This window comes from Phaenicophaeus curvirostris, chromosome 1, assembly GCF_032191515.1.
Source record: "Phaenicophaeus curvirostris isolate KB17595 chromosome 1, BPBGC_Pcur_1.0, whole genome shotgun sequence".
NCBI classification, from domain to species: domain Eukaryota; kingdom Metazoa; phylum Chordata; class Aves; order Cuculiformes; family Cuculidae; genus Phaenicophaeus; species Phaenicophaeus curvirostris.
In genome coordinates, this window is record NC_091392.1 from 3,276,684 (window position 1) to 3,300,950 (window position 24,267).

Genomic DNA, 24,267 nt, shown 5'->3' on the forward strand with positions numbered 1-24,267 from the left:
TCCTCAGCACAGGACAGGCATGGATCTGTTAGAGCGAGTCCAGAGGAGGCCACAAGGATGATCTGAGGGCTGGAGCACCTCCCATACGAGGACAGGCAAAGAAAGTTGGGCTTGTTCAGCTTAGAGAAGAGAAGGGGAGACCTCATAGCAGCCTTCCAGTACTTGAAGGCTGTGTACAAGAAAGCTGAGGAGGGACTTTTTACAAAAGCATGTAGTGACAGGACAAGGGGGAATGGCTTTAAATTTAAATTAGACATTTGGAAGAAATTCTTCATGATGAAGGTGGTGAAACACCAGCACAGGTTGCCCAGACAAGTGATGGATGCCCCACCCCAGGAGGTGTTCAAGGCCAGGTTAGACATGGCTTTGAGTGACCTGATCCAGTGGAAAGTGCCTGTGCCCATGGCAGGAGGCTTGGAACTGGATGATCTTTAAGGTCCCTTCCAACCCAAAACATTCTATGATCCTATGAAATTAAATTTTAAGCATCGTCTCACATTTAAAGAGCCCTTTCTGATAAAAAAGTCAAGTACATCAGTTATGGGCAGCACCGACTCTAAGAAGGTTCACGCTGCATTTGCGTTACAACACCAGCCAAGGGCATGACGTTCTCCCAAAGGGCCCTTACTTCTTTCACAGCGCACAGGACAGTTACTTCTCACTCGAGTGGGCCAGGTCTCCCACGCACTGTTCTCAGCAAAGAGCCAATGCAGTACTTTCTTCGTGAAGTCCAAAATTTGCTCTAAATTTAGTTTCTTCATCAGATTTTCTACCGTATTAATTGTTATTATGACACATAATCTTTCTAATTTTGATTAATTTTTGGGTCCTCTATTTGAAACTACCAAAACTTAATTTTTCAAAATACTTAGTGTTATGTGGCTTCTTCTGACTTCACTTGCACCCACAAGAGCAAAGCCCTCGAGCAAATCACACCTCAGATGTCTCCCATCAAGCACCAGAGTGAAAAAACCAATTAATGACCATCTAGGAAAAACAATTTGCTTAATGCATCACACAGCAACTCTGTTACAGAGGCAGGACCAAAATTCAATTACCCAGTAAAGCACCCAACTGCTTTTATTGCACCACCCCTGATTTTCTTCAGACAATCCTTCTGTCTCACTGGCTCCATCCACTCCAAAGTAAACCTCCACTCAGAAGAAAAGAGTTCCCTTTGTTACAGAATTAACTTCTCCCTTGGAGATCCAACTCACTTCCTGAACAGGAACAGGGGTTCCTTAGGGATAAATGCACCTGGTTAATGTAAGGCTATATTAGTTAAATATCTATTGTGTTAGTTATTGATGTCTGACATCAGTTACATCTATCCGGCTAACTAACAGAATCACAGAATCTTAGAACAGTTTGGGTTGGAAGAGACCTTAAAGATCATCCAGTTCCAAGCCTCTGGCCCTGGGCAGGAACACCTCCCACAGGATCAGGTTGCTCATAGCCTCATTCAACCTGGCCTTGAACACCTCCAGGGATGGGGCATCCATGAGTCCCCTGGGCAACCTGTGCCAGTGCCTCACTGCCCTCACAGGAAAACATTTCGTCCTAACATCTAAACCAAATCTCCTATCTTTCAGCATAAAATCGTTCCCCCTTGTCCTATCGCCACACTCCCTATTAAAGAGCCCCTCTTCAGCTTTCTGGTAGCCCCGTTTAAGTACTCGAAGCTGCTATAAGGTCTCCCTGAAGCATTCTCTTCTCCAAGCTGAACAACCCCAAGGTTATATGAGGTTAATATAAGGTTAACTAATCTGAATCAACCACATTCAAGGAGAGGCCAAATTAAGGCTACATGGGTAATACTAATTCTGGGATTTCTCAACTCATAACCTTCTTGTTTCCAACATTACTGTTCTTTTATCAGTTGCGTGTACTTTATCTAGGTTTCTAGAAACAGCAACAAGCAATTCTGCCACGTGGCAACCCATGCAAGTTTTAATATACTTGCTGCCTGCCTCTGCTTTTGCATAAATGAAACTGTTAACACCAAGGGGTAACGAGTAACTCCTGTTTGGGAAACCCAGCAGATTGTATGAATCAGACACAATTCCTCCTCCGTAATGTCTGCAGAGCAAGTGCTCTGATCACAGTGTAAAAGAGTTTCTCAGCTTTGACCAGTTCAATTGGGATAGTGCCTCGCAGCATAAACTCAAAGAAGAAATGACAGGCTCAAATTCTTTGAGGATGGAGCTGTCACCAGCTGAAGTTGGGAAGGCTGAACGCTGTTTTTGTAAAGGCTCCTTTGGCTCCAAAGCCTCTGCTCCTGCAGCACTCTGACTCTGAGGCTTTACAAAGAATCACAGCAGGACACAGAGCAGCACGCTTTTCTTAGCTCCTTCCTAGAACTATTTTTCCCATTTGGGCTTCAATTTTCCCAGAAATATAAGTAATGCAGTCTCAAACAATACTTCGGGGCCCCACTGGCTTTATCTGGCAAATTTATTAAAGACAAGGTCTTAAGAATGGAAAGAATGAAGCAGTCTTGAACAGGGGCCTCCAGCTTCAGTCTACAAGCTAGTCAGGCCTCAAATTGGCCTCCAGGTCCTTGCTCTTTCTCCTACCATGCTCCAAGAAAAACATACTGCAGATTTTACTTGCACGTTGTATCTGTTTTACAGCAATCACAGCGTGGAGCTTCTCCAGTAGTTGAATCTCAATCTCATTGTACAAAATGATCTTGTTCTCCTTCACTTGGACAGCACTGGCCATTTTTTTTAAACATCTTGATTTCCTCTACAGCCCACTAAGCAGCAGCAAGGCTCTGGGTATGATTACTCCAGTGTTCATGGAACACTGTTCATGGAACAAGCCTTTGTACAAGGCTTGTACACGGAACAAGCCTTGTACGTGACCTGCTGACAGCTTTGTGCATTAACAGCATGAGTTGTATCCTTGACATAAGTACAAAACCTGGAATTTATTTTGATTTTCTGCTTTGACCATCTTTTTATCCTTTTAAAAAGCACTCAGCTGTCAACTGTCACCAAATGCACATCTATGTGTGTATGAAATATAGTTATCAATGTTACCAGCAACTGTTACACCAACAAATGCTGGTCTTGTAGACAACTTTAATTTCTCCGTGAACTAGAATACGCAGACAAACTTCGACAGGGTGAGAGAGTTGGGGTTGTTCAGCTTGGAGAAGACTCTAAGGAGATCCTGGAGCAGCCTTCCAGTACCTGAATGGGGCCTACAAGAAAGCTGAGGAAGGAGAGACAGGACAAGGGGGAATGGCTTTAAATTGGAAGGGAAAGATTTAAACTAGACATTAGGAAAAAATTCTTCACAATGAGGGTGGTAAGGCACTGGAACAGGTTGCTCAGGGAAGTTGTGGATGCCCCCTTCCTGGAGGTGTTCAAGCCCAGGTTGGATGGGGCCTTGAGCAGCCCAGTCTGGTAGAAAGTGTCCCTGCTCATGGTAGGGGGGTTGGAGCTGGATGATCTTTATGGTCCCCTCCAACCCAAACCATTCTACGATTCTATGATACCATATTCTCTGGGCAATCACCTTATTTTACATACAGCATCAGAGCTCTTAATCCACAGCCAGTAAAAAAAAAGATTCACTGAGCTGAAAGCACTGAACTAACTGAGGAGGCTTAAGTGATTTCAAGCAGAATCCCACTTAGAGAGAACTACCTCAGTATCTGTGGGCAACAGCAGAGACTTGATCTGGCATACAGAGTGTGGCTGCCGAAACAGGTAACCCATGCGATCACTGTTACTTGCAGGCATTTACTTCACTTTAAAATAATAAAGAAAAGGAAATAGAACTATGATCCTATTAACATCCCTAACATTCACAACAAAGGAATGAAACTCTGGGGGTATGTTCCTACTATCAATCATTCACGCTACTTTAAACAAAATTGGTTACTAATGCCAAAGTCAGTTTTAAGAACAGCTTGTTTATTTTCTTTGGCATCCAACTCAAAACAGCTGAACAGACTTGCCTAACTAAGTTAGAAGAAATTACTTCTATCATAAAGAAAGTCAGCCTTACCTCAGAGTGAAATTCTGCTAATAATAGTATAGAACACTACTTGTATCTCAATCAAAAACACAAAGCCCTCTAGACCAGTTCCCAAGAGAAGTGCAGCACGAAGCTGGGGATAAACCTACTCAGCTTGGTCCTTCTGAAATGTAACAGTTGCCCAAAAGAGAGGGAAAAGAACAGACAAAACCCAATTCCCTTAATATTTCCCATACTACAAAGCCTTAGAACATTCAACGGCCGTAGCCAGCACAGAGCAAGCCAATCAGATATACAGCCTTTGGTATTAATTAAGACGATTTCAACTACAAATAAAGACAGAGTATGTAGGTGTCTGGGCTGATACACGCAATCAAATTGGTGCTTGAAATTTGATTTTAGAATCCAAAAAGCCTGCGTCAATCCTTTGGAAAGCGCAAGAGTTATTTGAAGATGTAATGCCAGAGCAAAAAGCCAACTCAATGTGATAACTGGAAGGTAAATTGACGTCAACTGGAAATCCACCTGGTCAGCACCAGCGCAGTAGCTGGCTCTGTGCCACAATACCTGGCAGGTCTGTTCCAGTGTACAAAGCTTTAGAGGTTAAAGCTTTTGGATCAGGACAATTAAAAAAAAAAACAAGATAAAAGAAAAGCTAAACCCCAAACAAAAAAGCCTCCCAGAAACTGTTAAATGATTTCAGGAGACCAATGGAACGGAAGCTTTCATTCTCTTGAATGGTACGCATTGATCTGACAGACCAGCGTGACGGACAGAGCAGCTGAATTTTGTTCGGATAAGGCGTTAGGTCTGCAGAGAAAGGATTCACAATATAATCACTCAGCTGGATGGAGCTACCTAAGCTCCTACACTCAATCGTTAATGTGCAGAACGCTGGTATGAAAAGGGATTTTTTTAAAAAACATTTTATTCTATTTCTACCTTGTGTAATAAAGCTACCAATCTTCCCCAAAATCTCAGAGGAGCCCACGCAGCCAGGTAAATTCTTCATTCTTACAAGGCGGACAAGTTAAATACTACACCCTGAACTGTGAAAATCAAGTGCAGAATATTAAAGGATTTCCTAAGCTAGACGTGCACAATGTGCAGCCTTTCTGGAAGTCCCTTTGGTCTGCTGGTGACAGGAGGAAGCTTGAACTAAAAGGAGAGGAGCTTGCTGATCACACAAATGTTTTCTGTTCAAGCAATAAAAAGTCAGAGCCAGCCATGAGTGCAAGATCTCTTTAGGTGTAACTGGCCAAAGAGAGACAGGGCCTTCACAGGCAAGATGGGGCTACCAGCACATGGGCACATGGAGAAAAAGAGAGATCGGAAAACACAGGACATGGCCTTACAGTGGGTGGAAGAGAGGAAGAAGGAAGAAGAGAGCATCAGAATGGTGGTGTTTCTATGTTATAGGTTATTACAGGTTCAAATAGGAAGAGGAAAGGGCTATCACACTGGGAAGATGAGGCATAATTTGGCTTAGCCTCCTTGAAGCATAAACCTTTTCTACCTGAAGAAAAGCAGGATTATCTGTTGTCTCTCCCATGCTAGAAAAGGCTAGAAAGGACATGAAACTACTCCACGTGGGACAATCTAAATGACAAATCATCTAACAGAGGGAGCTTACAAGCACTTATTAAATGTTTCATTGAATCAGATGTTTATAAATGCTAACCAGAATTTATGACAATGTGATTGGTTCTCAGCTCCTGTTATGAGTAAAGACTTTTTCTTAATTCTTCTAACCCTACAGTTCTATTCTATGCATATGCAAGAAGCACGTTCTCCTCCAAAAGCTTTTAGTGCCTGTATAATGATCTTTTCTTTACCTGCAGTAACAAGTTAAAACCAACAGAATGGACTCAGCATGGAACAACGGTGCCCATTCTCCTACCACGGTTTTATGAAAGGAGCTTTGGAATCACTTCCAAAGTCACTAACGCAAGAAGAGAGTAAGAACCATGTTCACCTCTTCCTCATCGACCTGTAAAGAGTTGAATGTTTGTACAACCAGCTGCCTGCCCCACGTTCGACGTGGAAACTAATTGTGGAGTCAAAGCAATCACCTTATCTGATACTTTACACTACTTCTTTAATCCTTTCTGGATAGTGACATGAGTTGTGGTAATGGATTCAAACCAGGAAATGGGAACAAATTCCTGGAACAAATAAAAGACCATGCCCACTGGATAATATTCAAAAGGCAGACAACGTAAGAGTTTATGTTACCAGGCAATGTATATATATGCAATCTACTTCCAGAAATGCTTATCATCTGGAGAAAAGCATCTTTCACCCCCAGAGCTATTTAATATCGACAAGCCAAAAGGCAGCACAAATATAAGTCTCTATTCCTCTTCTACCACACAATCAATTACAGATTTTCAGAGAGTTTACATTTCAATTAAAGCTCCCTAAATACGCACCAGCACATCGGAATTAAAACAAAGGCCTAGGCTCCACTGCTTCGAGTACAAAAGCTATTTTATCTGGAACTGCAGCTGCAAAACAACTGTTTCTAAACAGTATGATTGTTAGTGCCAAGAAATATATGACATAGCCAAGTGTTGTGCACCTGTAGAGCTTTTTCAAACTGAATAAAAACAAGGTTTAAGAAACTTAAAGCTTCCACGTGAGAAGACAGTTTATGTTTCTTTCAAAGTAAGACAAAGATCATTCATCACTACCTCTTTTGTCTCCTCAGGGTCTGAGTGATCCACAGTCACGTATAGATCATTCTGCAGGTACTTCAGTGCGCTAAGAGGGTCAGTCTGAGCTTTCTCTTCAAACCTGCAGAGGAGAGACAGAAAACATGAGTGCCATCATTTCCTTCAGGACTAAGTCCTACTACAGTACCTGAAGGGAGCATACAAGAAAGCTTAGGGAGGGACTTTTTATAAAGGCATGTAGTGATAGCACGAGGGGGAATGGCTTTAAATTGGAAGAGGGGCAGATTTAGACTAGACGTAAGGAGGAAATTCTTCACAATGAGGGTGGTGAAGCAGTGGCTCAGGTTGCCCAGGGAAGTCTTGAATGCCGCATCCCTGGAGGTGTTCCAAGGCCAGGTTGGATGGGGCTTTGAGCTGCCCGATACAGTGGGGGATGTCCCTGCCCACGGCAAGGAGTGGGAACTAGATGATCTTTAAGGTCCCTTCCAACCCATATCATTCTACCATTCTATAATTTGCACAAAGAGCAAAACCTGTTTAAGAAAACTTTCAGCCAACCCTAAGTATTCTATGATTTCCAAACTAAACAATGTTAATTACAGCTTGGCCATATTTGCTGGAATAGATGCTTTTAAGCCAGACTGAAACACAGAGGAAAGGTTTTTGTGGGTGCAAGGGAGTTACAAGGGCAAAGCAGTATACACTTGGTAAAAAAATACTCAGAAGCAGATGTACAGCAACTTCTTAATGCATAAATATAAACCATTTCTTGTACAGTTTGTTTTCCACAAATAAAGTAAGGTATAAGTAGCATCTCATGTGAGGAGCACAGTTCAGGCAAGCCTTTAGTGCTTCAGTCCCAGGGATATTTACATTCCTGACAGCGCAGAAGCATAACTGAAAGTACAGGGATGTAAAACACTCCCCGCTTCTGCCAGACAACAGAAAAAGGGGTGAAAACTCCCAGATTCAATGAATACAGCACCTTAATACGGCACCTTTCGTAAAACTACATGTCCATAAAAGTCTTGTGCACCATCACCATCAGTTTCTCATTTAATGAATAGAAACCGTAACTTCTGTGAATTCCCTGAAGAAGTTAACAGAGCTCTCAGAAAATTACTCTGGGCTCAGAGATACTTCCCTGTAGCACTGAGCTGGGTGCACAAGCCTAGAAAGGATGGGGTGTAAGCTTCCCTATCTTTTTCTCCTATCACCTATCCACCAAGAGCATTATTGTACGCTGTCACCTTCTGAATCACCAACACACAGTATTAAGCCTTTCTAGGAAAACAGCTCAGACAATTCCAGAGATGAAGACCCTAAAAGTCATGTTCTCTGTTACTTAACTGCCTTGTCTCAACTGCCTTACAGGAACACAAGATATTTTATCCATAATATATTTCAGTTACCTTTAGAAGTGTATAGCTCGTCAAACTGAAAGAACTCACACAGAACAGAATTAACTATATTGTTTGTTTGTTTGTTTAGATTTGGGTCATATTCTTTGCCTTTTATGCAGTAGCGGACATCTGTAGCCCAGATTTTGAAACTGTCCAAAGATGCAAAGTCCTTGAGCCACCACAAGGAGCACAAAGACTGCCTGTTATGTGATCATACAACCATAGAATGGTTTGGGTTGGAAGGAACCTTAAAGATCATTCAGTTCCAACCCCCCTGCCATGAGCAAGGACACTTCCCACTGGATCAGGTTGCTCAAGGCCCCATCCAGCCTAACTTTCAAACACCTCCAGGGATGTGGCATCCAAGACTTTCCTGGGCAACCTGTGCCAGTGCCTCACCACCCTCACAGGAAAACATCTCTTCTAATCCAAATACACCTAATTTAAACCTTCCCTCTTTCAGCTTAAAGCCATCCCCTCATGTCCTATCCCTGCACTCCCTGATGAAGAGCCCTTCCATAGCTTCCCTGGAGGTTCCCTTCAGGTACTGGAAAGCTGCTATAAGGTCTCCCTGGAGCCTTCTCTTCTCCAGGCTGAAGAAGCCCTATTCTCTCTGCCTGTCCTTGTATGGGAGGTGCTTCAGCTTTCCGAACTATATAATGTAGATAACATTCTGGTAATTAAGCATTATTTCTTCCAAATATACAAACAGATTTTCTTAGATGATATCACCATGGTCTGTAGAGCTGAAGTACCTTAAATAAGCAAAACCACTGATACCTTGCTCTTATACACCCAGCCAGTTTGACTCGACTACGACTGACTGGTACTAAACAAGTTAATATGCCAAACAGAGATCCAGCTGATGTAGTGGATTTGCTGTCTATCCAAGCCAAGTACCATTCTGGTACCCAGAGTGTGAGGGAGTACAGGCAATGAGCAACCAACTGACTCTGCAAAGCCTCCATCATACCAGTCCCTGGCTGGCCATGCTTGGCTCCCTCACATGAACTCGAATAAATTGAAGCACGGTGCCTAAAGCCCAAACTCCTGCCAGACATAGCAACATTTCCTTCGAGTGCACTTTAAGCAAGTTAAAATAAGCAATCCAGAGCTGTCTCTGGAGGCCGTGCAGCTGCATTTGCATACAACCACACATGGGACTAAAAAGCCTCCCAGAATACTGAGCAAGACCTTTATTCCTTCTTGTACGTATTCACATCCATTGCACGGCTCACCTGCAAAAGGCCTCATCCAGCCACAGTGACTTAGAGTTGAGTACAGCAATTTGCTTGCTGCTTCAGAAGTAAAATGCCATCACAGTAAAGACCGACCTCCAACTCTTGGCAGAACTCGATAACAAAGTATTCTCACCGAGAACACAGAAAAAGCTATTTATTGGCCTCAAATAATTTGCTAGGTCTTGAAAGGCAGTCTCGCTGCTGCAATTTCTTGCCTGAAGCAACACCATAGGCTTGGTTTTGAAAAGCTGTTGCCCTAAATAGCAAATATAAGGCAGCCCTGAAACATCCAGAGTGCAAGAAGCATCACAGTGTAGCTAAATTCTGCATAAGCGAGATCTTTCAAGTGATTCTGACTGCGAAACTCTGACCTCACCACGGCTGAGACTCAGATGTGCAAAGGAATCCAGCCCCCAGACTTCATTAGCATCCTTGCGAGCTGTTACTATCTCTTAGCATGGTGTTTCAGAAACATACTCCGTTTCCTTGGGAGGCGACAGCACCAAAACACATGTTGATGAGCAGCAAAGTGAAAAGGGAATCTAAAAATTCCCCCGTGACTCCCCACACAATATCTCGATTTCACTAGTTGTAGAATAACAGAGGAGTTAACAGAAGGAAGTTAATTTTGTACGTTCACCCTGCCCCACTGTTTTTTATTATTAAAATAAGTTTTAAAGAATAAATCAAGAAACCAAGGAAATAACATTCCCCAAAAAAGTCTGCAAGATATTTAAGTTTTAGCAACTTAAAAAAAGACACTTCGGAGAAGGAAAAAGCTTCTGTTTCTGTACCTGTGCTTTCTTATGAGGTATTTGCAGTGTCTTAGCAGGTACTCCTTTGAAGGTCGACAGAGCTTCAGAGACCAGAAATCATCTAATCTCATCTTTGGAGAGCAGGACTTACCAGGGTTCCCACCAAATAAGTAATGGACCTAAGCAAATGAGAGACAGATCAAAAAGTTGATTGTTTGTGTACAGACGCTTAACCAAGACTATTTACTATGTCAACATCTTGGGAGAGATTTATTCTTTTAGAGAAGCTTCTCCATTTTACTATTAGCCTTACTTTGTCCCTTAGGAGAAAAGAAAGCTTTTCAAACTGCTTATGTTTTAAGATAATAAAAAGCTGCATTGTTAAAACCTCCCTCTAGAAGACTCCCAAGATATTTACAAACAAACAGCCACAAACTATGCCATCATTTTTTTTAGGAAAAACCTGTAAGCATGATACATCCTGAAACATGAAACTTAGGAGCAGAAAAGAGGGATCTGAGCCAACTGTTGCTGCTCTGTTCAAAATACCTGATGGAAACAACACTTAAATTGATGGATTACCCAGCTCTTCTCCAATCCTGTCCTCAAAGGACTCCAAATTCTCGTTGTCATGACAGTGGCTAAATTAAGACAGTTGTAATAAAGCCTTTGCTAATTTGGGGATGAGCAGATTATACCCTTATAATTGTGAGAAGACGCCAGTGATCACACATTTTCTTTGAAGAAGAAATATTTACACTCATGAGGAAGGCTCAGAAAAAGGGGACTTTATATAAAGACTACTGCTTCGGCTCCAGTCAGCACTGTTGGCGGAGCTGCACTAATAATGCAGCCTTTTCCTTAAGTCAGCGAAAACCACCATCCTCCCCATACACAAGGGCCATTGACAAAGTGAGTGAGAAGCTCTAAAGGTGCTCACAGTAAGAAACCGTAAGCCCACCCCATCACAACCTTGGGAGATCATCAATAGGCCCGTCCCCCTCCACGTCTCATAAGCTATAAAGAGTCTTAACTTGACCTGATTGTGCCCCCGTACTCAGCACACTCAATCCTGTGTTCAGTTTTCAGCCCCTTTTTACAAGAAGGACGTTGAGGTCATGGAGCACGTCCAGAGAAGAGCAACAAAGCTAGTGAAGGGGCTGGAGAAAAGCATTATGAAGAGCAGCTGAGGGAAGTGGGGTTGTTCAACCTAGAGCAAAAGAGGCTGAGGGAAGACCTTATCACTGTCCACAAATCCCTGAAAGGAGGTTGTAGCAAGGTGGGTGTTGGTCTGTTCTCCCAAGTGATAGGACGAGAGGGAATGACCTCAAGTTGTGCCAGGGGAGGTTCAGATTAGATATTAGGAAAACTTTCTTCACCAAAAGTGTTCTCGGGTACTGTCACAGGCTGCCCAGGGAGGTGGTTGAGTCCCCATCCCTGGAAGTATTTAAAACATGGGTGGATGAAGTGCTTGGGAACATGGTTTAGTAGTGGGCAGGTATGGTTGGATTTGACGATCTCAAAAGTCTTCTCCAACCTAGTGATTCTATGATTGTATGACTTGCAGAGAAAAATTTCCACAGTCTCTAGAAGACCAGATTTCTCTCACCTCAATACAACAGCGTAGCTGCAAGACACTCAATACCCTACTTGGGCACAAGGTAGTAACTGGGAAAATAAGGGAAAGGAGTAACTGAATTAAAAGTGAAACAAAAAGACAAAACTGTATTGCTACAAAGAAATGAGGAAAACCTGATCAATCTTATCAATCTTCTCAAATTAGAAGCCACAACCATCACTCTCATTGCCTTCAAAAAAAGTTCCAGCAATCCTGTGGTGCCAATCATGGAAATATTAAATGTATCTGTATGCAAAATTAATCTTTTTTGTTCAACGTGACTCAAATGAGGTAGTCTTAACAGATGTTCAGCAACACACTCACAGCCCAAAGGCCAACCATAACCTGGGCTGCATCAAAAGAAGCATGGCCAGTAGGGCGAGGGAGCAGATTCTCCTCCTCTACTCCATTCCTGTGAAACCCCACCTGGAGTCCTGTGTCCAGTTCTGGAATCCCCAACACAAAAAGGACATGGAACTGTTGGAACAGGTCCAAAGGGAGACTACGAAGATGATCAGAGGGCTGGAGCACCTCTGCTATGAGGACAGGCTGAGAGAGTTGGGCTTGTTCAGCCTGGAGAAGGCTCCATGGAGACCTTATAGCAGCTTTCCAGTACCAGAAGGGGCTACAGGAAAGCTGGGGAGGGACTTTATACAAAGGCATGGAGTGATATGATGAGGGGGAATGGCTTTAAATTGGAAGGGGGAAGATTTGGATGAGACCAGGAAGAAACACTTCACAAAGAGGGTGGTGAGGCACTGGCCCAGGTTGCTCAGGGAAGTTGTGGATGCCCCCTCCCTGGAAGTGTTTAAGGACAGCATGGCTGGGGCCTTGAGCAACCTGATCCAGTTTTCCTGGATACAGGTTTCCCTGCCCACGGCAGGGGGATTGGAACCGGATGATTTTTAAGGTCTAGACTTACAGAGAGGTAAATCAATAGAAATGCAAGTACTAAAAAAGGACTGTTTATTTCTTCTTTTTTTTTTTTTTTTAACACCATTTGGTATTTCAGACTCTGAACTGTTGATATTACACATGCCACAAAGGATCTTCAAATACTGAGGTTCAAGAAGTCCAACAGGCTACCTTTCTCCACAGCTTTAAAAATAATCACTCAAAACAATGTATTCTGCATCCCACTGATGCAGGCTCTTCTTATTTATATCAGAGAAGTTTAGAAAGGTCATTTGAACAGAGGTTTCTAAAAATAAGACTCTTCAAAACAAGCACATCAAACAGCTCTTCAGATAAATCTGGGCAACTGCCACGATTTAGCAACCTTCACAGTAACTTATAAAACACTACTCTCAGCCTCGATGTACCTTGTGTCTAGGAGTAAGCCACTAAAGGCAGAATGGGATTTACTGTCCAACATTAATTGTCCACAATGAAGACAAACCATACAAGTCCTCCATACAGCAGTAACACCTATTCTTCCTTAAATCTCCCTCCCATCCCACAGACTTTTGGGTGGTTTGGTTTCCTAAATTTGATTAACATCCCATGGAACAATATGACTAAAGCGTATTTGTCTTTTTCAGTTCAGACTAAAAACAACTTCAGAAAGTTTATTTTAATTGCAAAATATCCATGAAAGGTTAAGTGTGTCACAGCAATCTCAGTTCAGTAGGTTCATGAAGTTACAGTACCCTAATCCATGGGTCCATGGGTGCTTTATTGCTTAATACACACAAAACCCTGAGTTTACGGAGCCGTCATGTACATTATAAGCAATTTTAGGTCTATTTAAGCATGAACATGTTCATTAAAGTCAAGTAGCACTCAAGAATGACAGTTGTTTCTGATAGGCAGGGGCAAGTAGGGCACCTCTGTTAGAGCAGATCCTTAACAGGGATTAGTTCATTCAAATACACTTTCCCCTAGAAATGTTCACCTGTGACCGTTTAGTCACTAACAGGTTGTAAGATTAAGCCTCTGAAGACAAGTGTTCTCAGGTAGGATAACAGCTAGGAGGTAGCTGCTGGACAACTTCAAAGAGGTTTAGCATACCCCATTGTCTGCATTTTTGTTTCACCTAGGAGCTATCATGTCTACTTCACATTGACATAAACAGTAGCTTAGCACCTTATTTCAAAAGATAACTAAGTTAAATGAAAGTTACCCACCACATTAACACTATACAAAAAGCTATATTCATTGTTCCATCTACGAAGAAGCAACAAGATTGCAACCAAAACCACAGGTGTCTGGACCCTCATACCTTATGCAACTCATCATACACCAGCTGATGAGCAAACCTTGGGCAGGGTTCCTCTTCCTGAAGGCTTTTACCTGGATTCTCTTTTGCTGCTTGGTCATTCTTATAAACACAAGACCTGAAACACAAGGCAGTAAATAATGATTGGGAGCACCTGCAGGAAGCAGAACAAGTTACTGAAAGGGTATAAGGTACAATTGATGTCAATTGAAACTGCTTGGCATACAACACTGAAGGTTTTCTTATTTCTCTTTATATTATCCTCTATTACCCCTTCTCCACCTCTACAAAGAAACCCATTCAAGAACAAGACAAGCTCATCCTGGCTGAACACCATGCTCAATCACAAACCACAGGGAAAAATTCTAGATAATTTGATGTCACGAGCTATGGAGGAAACTTAAGATATTGCACTATTTGCTAGAAAAATTGTTTGCATGGACTATTTTTCATTACAGAGACCAACTTGAACACAGTAGAGCTCTAGGTCAGGAACTTCAAAGCTAGCATTTCAATCACTGATTTTCAAGCAGACTTAGGTTGTTTTGTCCAACCAAAACCCCATTTAAAAAAACAGCATTCACAGTATTCAAAGCGATTGGCCTCACATTACAAGAGACCTTGAACACAGAAACGCTGCCAGCTCTGGAAAGGGGCAGTGGCAACCAACTACTAAACACCACATAGCAAAGAGACGAGGAGCTATTATCTCAGAATACTGGCTCTAACAGCTACCTGAAATACCACTGAACACAGCCTGGAAAGAGCCGACAGCTCTAGCACAAACACTTCTGCATCACTGCTCATACAGCGGCACAGTTTCCTTAGTTTCTAATAACTAGTGCCACATATGCTGCTATTAACAACTTACTTGACTGAATTTGCTGCGCTGATGATGAATCCTGGCCTTTAACACTTCCTACAGGAAAATCTTATAATGGCTTGCTTTCCCTCATCCCCTCCACCTGCTTCCAATAAAGAAATTCACAGGATTTTTCTCCCTCACTTGGCTTATTGCCACAGTGCCTCTAAAGACTGTGGAAAAAGAGCTGCCTCAAGGGAACCGGGTTGTATTCAACATTACCATTTCACGGTTCTAAGAGGTTAGAGAGTTACCTGGGAGACAGGATAGTGTAGGAGTGCTTTTTAAAGAAAGTCAGGGCAGACATTAGAAATAGCAGCCCTTCCATCGACTTACCAGCTGTTCCTTACAATGTCATAAATCCAGAAGGAATTCCTTACATTCTCTTCCCGCTTCTCCTTGTCTTTACTGAGCCCTGACAAGACATGGATTTCATTCAGTTCAGGATCGATGGTGGCCCTTTGAGTGAAACCTGTCATTGGAACTGACAAAAAACACAAATAAAAAGAGTTAAACACTGAAAACAACAGAGGACAGAGGAGGAGATCCAAAAATAAGACAAATGCATTTCCCTCCCCATGACATTCAGCATATCTTCTCATATCCATGGTACAAGCATGAGATTTCATGTAACTACCTCTTCAGCATCCTGGGCTAAAGAGCATCTTAGGTTTAACCTTACTATCTAGTTTCTCAATTTTCTTCTTTTAGATTACTTTCAGCTCTTCACTTCTCATACAAAACCAAACCCAATGGACTGAGTGATCCCAAGCTGGTATTTTCTATGACCTCTCCTCCACAGCGATCTCGTTATTTATCATCACTTAAAACTAAAATGGCACATCACAGAATAGGAGGCATGCAGAAGTTGCTAAGCAAACAATTTGCTTCTTGCATACGCACTCCCTAGGCAGGGTGAGAAGGAGAAACATCACCCAGACTCTGACTCCTTCCTTGCTAAGGATAAGTCCAATACATATTTTTTGATTCCCTTCTACATGTGACACCTGGAAAGTAAAAAAACCATTCTGAGAGCTGCTGCTCCCTAGGGAAAGGCATGGGCAGAGCTATATAGCAAACTACCGGCTTAGAAACGAGGATTAAACTGCCTCAGGATAGACCTAGATGATCCCTGTAGATATGAGTGGAGTGATTTTGTTATCTCATCCGTAAAAGGAAGCACTGATTGCAGAAAGCTTAATTGCAAAAGCTGGGAAACTCAGACAACTTCAAGATGAACTCAAGATTACATAGCTGAAAAACACATTGCTTCCTTTAGGACAAAAACATCAAGGAAGTTTATTTATATTTTCTAAATAGTCGCGGTATAATTACCAAGCTCTTCTTCTGTTCCACCTTTGGATGGAATATGGTGAAATATGAAATATGGAATATGAAATATGGTGAAATAGTGAGAATTCCAGCAGTTTTCATCATAATTCTCCGAAAAAAAGTCAGCAAATTTGTTTGGCAGTTCTTTTTGTTTGTTGTATAATTCCCCATTTCCTGTTTCCCTAGGCAACTATCCTTCCAAAATGTATTTGTGACCAGCACGTGATCTCTGTTTACAGATCCTGTTTGTCTCATTTCTCTTTCTGGGTCAGTTTATAAAGGCTGGTAAAGGTTCCTGGCCTTCGATCAAGATTTTGGCATGAAAAATTCTCAGAACTCTTCTATTTTGCAAATTCTTCCCTGCAATTAACTGTGAACAGCACACAAAGCCTAGAAAACAAGCCCTATGCTAATAAACCATTTAATATTGCTGTTTCAGACCACACAAAACAGTATTTTGCAAGCCCATTCTGTAATAGGTTTCAGTCTCATACTTAAATCTTCCAATCTGAAATAAAAAATTCAGAGAAGCAATTGGTTTTCTACAGTTTCAGCCCTTACCAAAATGTTTAGCAAAGACAAAAAACCCAAACATTTCCAAAAACAATAAATAAATGCTTAATTCTTACATAAACTCAAGTAGAAACTGAAATATATTCAGATAATTCATTCTCAGAATCCTGTCGACAAAATCCTTTCAGGGAAAAGCCGAGGCAGAGCCTATTTCAACCTCCAATTTTGCTACAAAGTTTCAAAGGAAAATTAATCCAGTTTATAAGCAAATGGGTGGCAGAGCAGAGAGAAAGAAAGCAGGGAACAATGATGGCACAACAGCCACCACATACCTTGTTTTAGCTGCAAACCACAAGGAAGTTTTTAAATCAGAATAATGAGAACTGTGAAAGTCCTCCAAGAAGGAAATTAGGAACAGGACATTTATAGACTAAATATCAATAATTTACAAAAACTAGCACATCAGATAGAATCATAGAATAGTTTGGGTTGTAAGGAACTTAAAGATCATCTAGCTCCAACCCCCCTGCCATGGGCAGGGACATCCCACTAGACCAGGCTGCCCAAGGCCCCATCCAACCCGGCCTTCAACACCTCCAGGGATGGGGCAGCCACAACTTCCCTGGGCAACCTCTTCCAGTGCCTCTGCCACTCTCATCTTGAAGAGAGTCTTCCTGATGTCCAGTCTAAATCTGCCCCTCTCCAGTTTATACCCATTGCCCCTTGTCCTATCACTACAAGCCTTTGTAAAAAGTCCCTCCCCAGCTTTCTTGTAGCCCCTTTCAGGTACTGGAAGGTCGCTATAAGATCTCTTCGGAGCCTCCTCTTCTCCAGGCTGAACAACCCCAACTCTCTCAGCCTGTCCTGGTATGGGAGGTGCTCCAGTCCTCTGATCATCTTTGTAGCCTCCTCTGAACCCGTTCCGACAGCTCCATCTCCTCCTTATGTTGAAGATTCCAGAACTGTACGCAATACTCCAGACGAGTTCTCACAAGAGAGGAGGCCACAACATGTTTGCTTGCATAGTCAGGGACTAAATTATTAACCCAAAACCATTAAATTCAAGGCATATTTAGATATTTATGGCAGGAGAACCATCTACATTTTATCAGCAATGCTACTGCACATGGAAAATGTCTTTGCAATCCTATCTGCTGCTTTGAACAAACCATGCCAGGTTTTGAGGAAAAAAAAGCATGCAAATCTTCAGAGCACTAATACCTCCGGCTCATTGAAATGAAAATTATTATAATCATAAGGCATATGGTTGCTATATTACCATTGATACAGAAAGTGTATGAAACTTGTCTGTGGAAGTCCCATCCCTCCTCTTGATATGTTAAATAAATGAATTTTCTACCTAGTTTATGCTCTATTTCCTGATGCCAAAATTATTGTTTAAATAATGAAGGAGGGAAAAGCCACCAAAGCTCAGCACTTCTGTTTTTTCCTTCTTGAGAGTAAGTATAGCAGATTTATCTGCAATAATTGCAATCAAAACCAAATTCAAGTCAAGTCATTTTAGGCTTCCATCAGCTGTACATCAATCTCAATCTCTTCCTGAGAAAAATGAGGTTCAACAAGGCCAAGTACAAGGTCTTACACTTGGGTTGAGGCAATCCATGGTTTTAATATAGGCTAGCAGATGAAGAGATTGAGAGCAGCCGTACGAAGGAGGACTTGAGGGTGCTGATTGATGAGAAGCTCAACATGGGCTGGCAATACATGCTCACAGCCCAGAAGGGCCCAGAAGGCCAGCTGCATCCCAGGCTGCATCAAAAGAAGCGTGGCCAGCAGGGCGAGGGAGGGGATTCGCCTCCTCTACTCCACTGTCATGAGACCCCAACTGGAGTCCTGTGTTCATGTCTGGAATCCCCAACACAAGAAAGATAGGGAACAGGTCCAGAGGACCTGCTGGAACAGGTCCAGAGGAGGGCATGAAGATGGTCAGAGGGCTGGAGCATCTCTGCTGTGAGGACAGACTGAGAGAATTAGCCCTGGAGAAGAGTTGACTCCGGGCAGACATTAGAATGGTCTTCCGCTATCTGAAGGGGCTACAAGAAAACTGGGAAGGGACTTTCTACAAGGCCCTGGGGTGACAGGACAAGGAAGGGTGGCTTTAAATTGGAAGGGGGAAGATTTAGGTGAAATATTAGGAAGCAATTCTTCACAATGAGGGTGGTGAGGTACTGGCACAGGTTGCTCAGGGAAGTTGTGGATGTCTCATCCCTGGAAGTGTTCAAGCCAGGCTGGAGGGGGCCTTGAGCAACCTGATCCAGTGGGAGGTGTCCCTGCCCATGGCAGGGGTGTTGGAATTGGATGATCCTTAAGGTCCCTTCCAACCCAAACCATTCTATGATTCTATGATTAAAAATAATATATCCAAAAATAAGTATCTCTACAATTCATAGGGGCCTAAGATGAGGACTAACTTACGTAAGCTCTTTGACCCACCTCAGCAACTGCATAAAAACCATGTTTAAGTAGTGCCTTAGGCTAGATAAAGCTGACATTTAGTCTTTTGCAGAGGAAGATCAAACAGAAAGTTAGATATGATTAAAATAAAACACAAGACAACACAAATCTGGTAAACAAGTCCCTGAAAATAAAACAATGAGGAAATAAGGGAAGCTACTAAACAGTAAGAGGAAGATGTAGTGATATTAAACATACTAGAAATGTCTAAAAGACGTTTACCAAGGAAATCTGATCCTTGACAGTGCAAAATTGCTACATAAAATCCTTGCGACTGACAAACACTTCCACTAGGGGGTAAGAGAGCTTCATAATCTGCGAGTGCAGCAGACTTGCAGTAAACACTGGATACAATTCAAATGATTGTGGTCAGCATATTCGAGGGGGGACACTGGCTGTAAACTCATGAAAAGTACTTGTGGTATTTAGCTAACAAAATGTACATTAGGAAGGAAATTCAATTCTGCATGGGAGACAAAACTGAACCTGTGGCAGAAACTGATCACTTGGGATCTACTTTGTCAATGTTATGACTCTAAAATATCATAAACCACAAGGGAGGAGAATCAGATATGGTAATGCAAGAACTATTATTTCACAGAATCACAGAATAACCATATACATTTGCAATGTATTAGATCCAAGCCGTGCATGAAGCAGTAAGAATAGCTCCACAGAAGTCCCTTCACTCTTTTCCTGATATAAGTCAGCTCTGGAGCAAATCTCCACCGATTTCACATTGTTCAGAGTGCCTCTTGGGCCCCGCGATCACTCAGGTCAGCCGTGGGCCGACAGCCTGCAGGACGTAAAGCAGGAACTGAGGACTTAGCCCTGGTTGTTTAGAACAGGGCACTGGTCTGTCACTACGCGATATTAACTTGGCTCCCACGACAATACATTATTCACTGAAGAAGAAAAGCTGGAGAGTGAAGCTCCTAAACACGACGCAATCCTAAAAAAGTCTAGTACATGGTGAATACTTTCCTTGTGCCACAGCTCCCCCCATCCCGTAATATCATTAACTGACCCAGGGTAGAAGGACAGTAACAAACTGAAAATAAGAGGCCGAATTCTCTCTCTAGAACTTAAATTCTCCGTTTATTTTTATATAGCAAAATTGAAAAGCTCACGGCCTCAGTATTTGAAAACAATATTCAGCCACGCAGGCCTTGAGTTAGCAGCCAGTTACATAAACAAGTAATGATTCCTGGGAAGACTCCGTTAACATGCTGTGTAACCCTGTACAGTATAATTTCCACTTAAATATAACGCAAGGGAAAAGCTTTTCTACAGAAGCAAACCTAATCGTGAAACAAAGATGCACCCACTGTCACAGTCCTTCTTTACAGGCATTAATTTAATCGTAGCGATCATTTCAGCAAGCTGAATATTTGTTGGATTCTATTTGCAAATAGCTACAGTTGTTTCAAAGTGTGATATTGGCTGCTGGCAGCATCTAAGCTAGTAAACAGAGCTTTTACAACACAGAGGCAAAGCATTAAAGTGGAGTTCACACAGATGTGGTTCTCTCAGCGCTAGACAGAACTTTGGAAATGAAATCTCATCTCTCTCATTTAAGGGGATATTATAGCATGGTCTTAAACATGCTTTGAAACACAGCATTGGCAAAACGACGATAAAAAACTTGTAGTCTACAGACTCCTTGTGAAGGATTCATGAAGGATAATTAAGGGAAGCAAGTTCGCTGACGGCCTTTCAGTGCCACTTAAGTTACGAAACCCTCAGAACACGTTACTGCTAATCCCACTACAAGTGACTTGCAAGTGTCCTCCCTCCTTGTGATGCCTCGTGATTAAAAAATAGGAGAAAGCTACATCACGTGGATATTGCTGTTCTCCAGAACCCGGCACCTCCCTGATGGATTAATTTAAAAGAAGTGGTGGGTCAGCAAGTTACTCCATGACGCTATTTGTAATCCATATAAAACTGAAGTAGCACCTCCCCTGAACTTTAACGTAGCAAACCTTGATGAGTGATGGAGATAGCACACAGGCCAGCTGTTGACACAGCAAGATAATGATTATCCGCTGGGATTTTTCCTGATGAGACTGCATTTGGCAGCCAGCCAAGGAGCAGCTAAGGAGACCATTTCAACAGTTTGGTTGTCATGTTGAAAAAAGCAACAACTTCATGTCCAACACTTAATTCTCTTCCAAACAATGTGAGATTTTGGAAAAAACAGGTCAGTTAGTAAATCTGAAAGGAATTCTGCTACTCTGACATCTCTGTAAAGCATCCTTAAGATTTGGGGACTGCCTGCTCTCCTCCTCACCTTCGCAGCCAGAAGACAGTATTTTGAGACGGGTTCAGAGAAGCACCTCACAAGATGAAGAGCACACAAGGTCCCTCATAAAACAAAGTTCTTCCACGGCAAGAGACATGCTGGCCTTTGTCAAGGCAGACCTTAAACTCAAGAAGGGCAAAACATAACAGGTGCCACAAAGACAATCAAAAGAGGATATTCAGACTGCTTGTCTGAGTGGGGTCCTGGCTATTCTGGGCTAGCTGTGCTCTCTGCTTTGATTACTGTTTTCCTGACATCGTCTTGTTTGAAATGTGGATTTCCTGCCTGGGCTGTGGCGCCTCTGTCCGTGGTCCTTATCCATGAAACCGCCTGCCTGTCAAGTGCCCAGTTCTGCACCAGGAATGAGCACCTGTCCCAACAAAAGGTCTCAGAACATCACTGGTAGCTAAAAATCATTTGTACTTTGCCCATAAGAACTACTTCACCATTAAAAGGAAGAACGTTTCAAGTTTGTTCTCACTTTACTCTGGAAGTTACTCAATGCTAAGGATACAAGATGATCCTGACTCTCTTGAAGGAGGATATTCTCCCTCTGACCAACGGCTCTGACACCACCTGAGACAGGGCCAATGAATGAGGATTATCACAGGAACCTTGACCATAAGTGTTCCCATTAGCTCGCTGAGACCTGAAATGACTGCCCATGATTAGTCACAAACTGCATGCTAAGGAAGTCGGGCAAGCTGTCAGTACAGCCTTTGGAAAACATTTGATACTGGTGGCACCTCTAGACCACAGGTAAGCTGCAGAGATACACTCTGGCATACACATGTTGGGTTTTGTTGTTGTTATTTGTGTACTACCCTGAGATTATTTTAAAGGAATCAGCAGTATACAACTGCTTTAAGAGGATACGTGCATCAGTATACACCATTTCTGCCTCTTGTCCAGTCACAGGATGTTCAACTGCACTACGCTTCCTCCAGTCTGAACCATTTGTGCCTTTCTCTACATCTGACGCATCAGCTGCTGAATATGACTCAGTGGTGTGTCCAGACGGCCAAGAAGGCCAATGGCATCTTGGTCTGTACCAGAAACAGTGTGGAAAGCAGGGACAGGTAACTGGACTTGGCATTGGTGAGGCCACGTCTTGAATCTCCTGTGTTTGGTTTTGGGCCTCTCATTACAAGAAGGAGATTGAGGCCCAGGAGCACGTCCAGAGAAGAGCAATAAAGCTGGGGAAGGGGCTGGAGAAAAGTGTTATGAGGAGTAGCTGAGGGACCTGCGGTTGTTTAGCCTGGAGAAAAGGAGGCAGAGGGGAAACCTTACCACTGTTTACAACTATATGAAAGGAGTTTGTGGAGAGGTGGGTGTTGGCCTCTTCTCCCAAGTGACAGGTGATACGAGGAGAGGGTATGGCCTCAAGTTGTGCCAGAGGAGATTCAGATTAGATCTTAGGAAAAATTTCTTCACTGGTTCTCAGGCACTGAAGAGGCTGCCCAGGAATGTGGCCAAGTCCCCATCCCCAGAGGTGTTTAAAAAACAGGTAGATGAGGTGCTCAGGGATGTGGTTTAGTAGTGGACAGGTATGGTTGTACTTGATGATGTCAAAGGTCTTTTTCAACCTAGTGATTCTATCATTCCATGATCCCAGCTGCATTCTATTTACGTTAATCCCATTTGTCCATTCTTCGAGCTGAACTAAGAAATTCCTTGCTCCTAACAGTTATCGCGCAGCAGAAAGATAACCACCCCTAATGGCTTAATTTCACTGTAGTGCCATCCCTCGACAGCAAAGAGAAAGCACCAGGTTTTTTCATGCAGTGTGATGGACAGAGTACCCATGCTCACTAGGAAATGGCATTCATAACACGAATTGCTGCAGAGCTTACCTAAGCTTTATAGCAGATCGAGTCAGGAGGCATTTTCAGAAGGCAAAGCTGTACGCAAACCCATCTTTTAGAAATTGTACCTCAAGCACATTTGAACTTCTCCGAGGAATGAAAAAAGCAAATCTAAACTTGCTGAAATCACTGGCCTTTACTCCCAATTAAGAACTTTTCAGTGATGCTTATCACTCAATATTCTTGCAATCACCTACACAAGGAACTGTTCCAGAATCAACATCAAAAACACAACCAAGAGCGAAGAAATGATAAACAGCAAAAATATCTCATCCAGAGAGGAGAGCAGCAAAACCAACATCCCATTACTATCATTTTCCAGCGTTGCAACAGCTCCACGTTACTGATATTCCTTAACTATCCATTTAATTGCCTTTTTTTTGAAGTCTTATCGCTACTGTAATGGAAATTTTAAACAAATGCATAATTAAGTTGTTTTAGAAAGGGTAAAAATCAAAATAGCACAACTAAGAATAGAACTGAATGCCACATGCGAGCCAGGAACAAAATGTAATCATGGGACTTTGTAGGAACATTTAGGTCAGGCATCTTCAACTTGACTCATCACACCGAGCAGCTTAAAACTTCACAGCAACCAGACAGGGAATCACTTTGTTCGTATAGATCAAAATGGTATATCACCACCTAATAAGAGCACAACAAAGACTAGCTTTTTTGGGTTAAAATAGTGCTGTCAGTATTTGCTGTCTGAACTTAACAAGCGTTTTGCTCTCTTCCTATTAAAATGCAAATAATCCTAGCATTTTCTTTCAAAAGCATGGGAAATGTTCAAATCTTTGTTTACTTTCTACACACAGGAGAACAGTAAACTGAAAATCAACTTGTGAATTATTTCCAATGAGTCATTTTCTCACAAAGTCTACTATTCACCACTTCAGGACCTGTGGGAATGGGGAGGAGGGCTTAATATTACAGTTTCATTTGCTTAAACGAACCTTGCAATTAATGCACTTGCAAAGGAGCAAAGCTCAGTGTCTTCTTCCATAAAGCAAGA

The 24,267-nt window shown here is 42.4% G+C and overlaps 1 protein-coding gene across 3 annotated transcripts in view; it reads right to left on the reverse strand.

Annotated features, from left to right (window-relative positions):
- MKLN1 (muskelin 1) overlaps window positions 1-24,267 on the reverse strand; it is a 110,659-nt gene that overhangs the window by 5,274 nt on the left and 81,118 nt on the right. For all 3 annotated transcript variants that reach the window (XM_069862253.1, XM_069862325.1, XM_069862397.1), the window contains 4 exons: window positions 15,099-15,246; window positions 13,904-14,018; window positions 10,104-10,243; window positions 6,684-6,786 (listed from right to left, as the gene is read on the reverse strand). In XM_069862253.1, coding sequence (XP_069718354.1) covers window positions 6,684-6,786; window positions 10,104-10,243; window positions 13,904-14,018; window positions 15,099-15,246 — 506 coding nt within the window. The remainder of the gene's footprint in view (window positions 1-6,683; window positions 6,787-10,103; window positions 10,244-13,903; window positions 14,019-15,098; window positions 15,247-24,267) is intronic.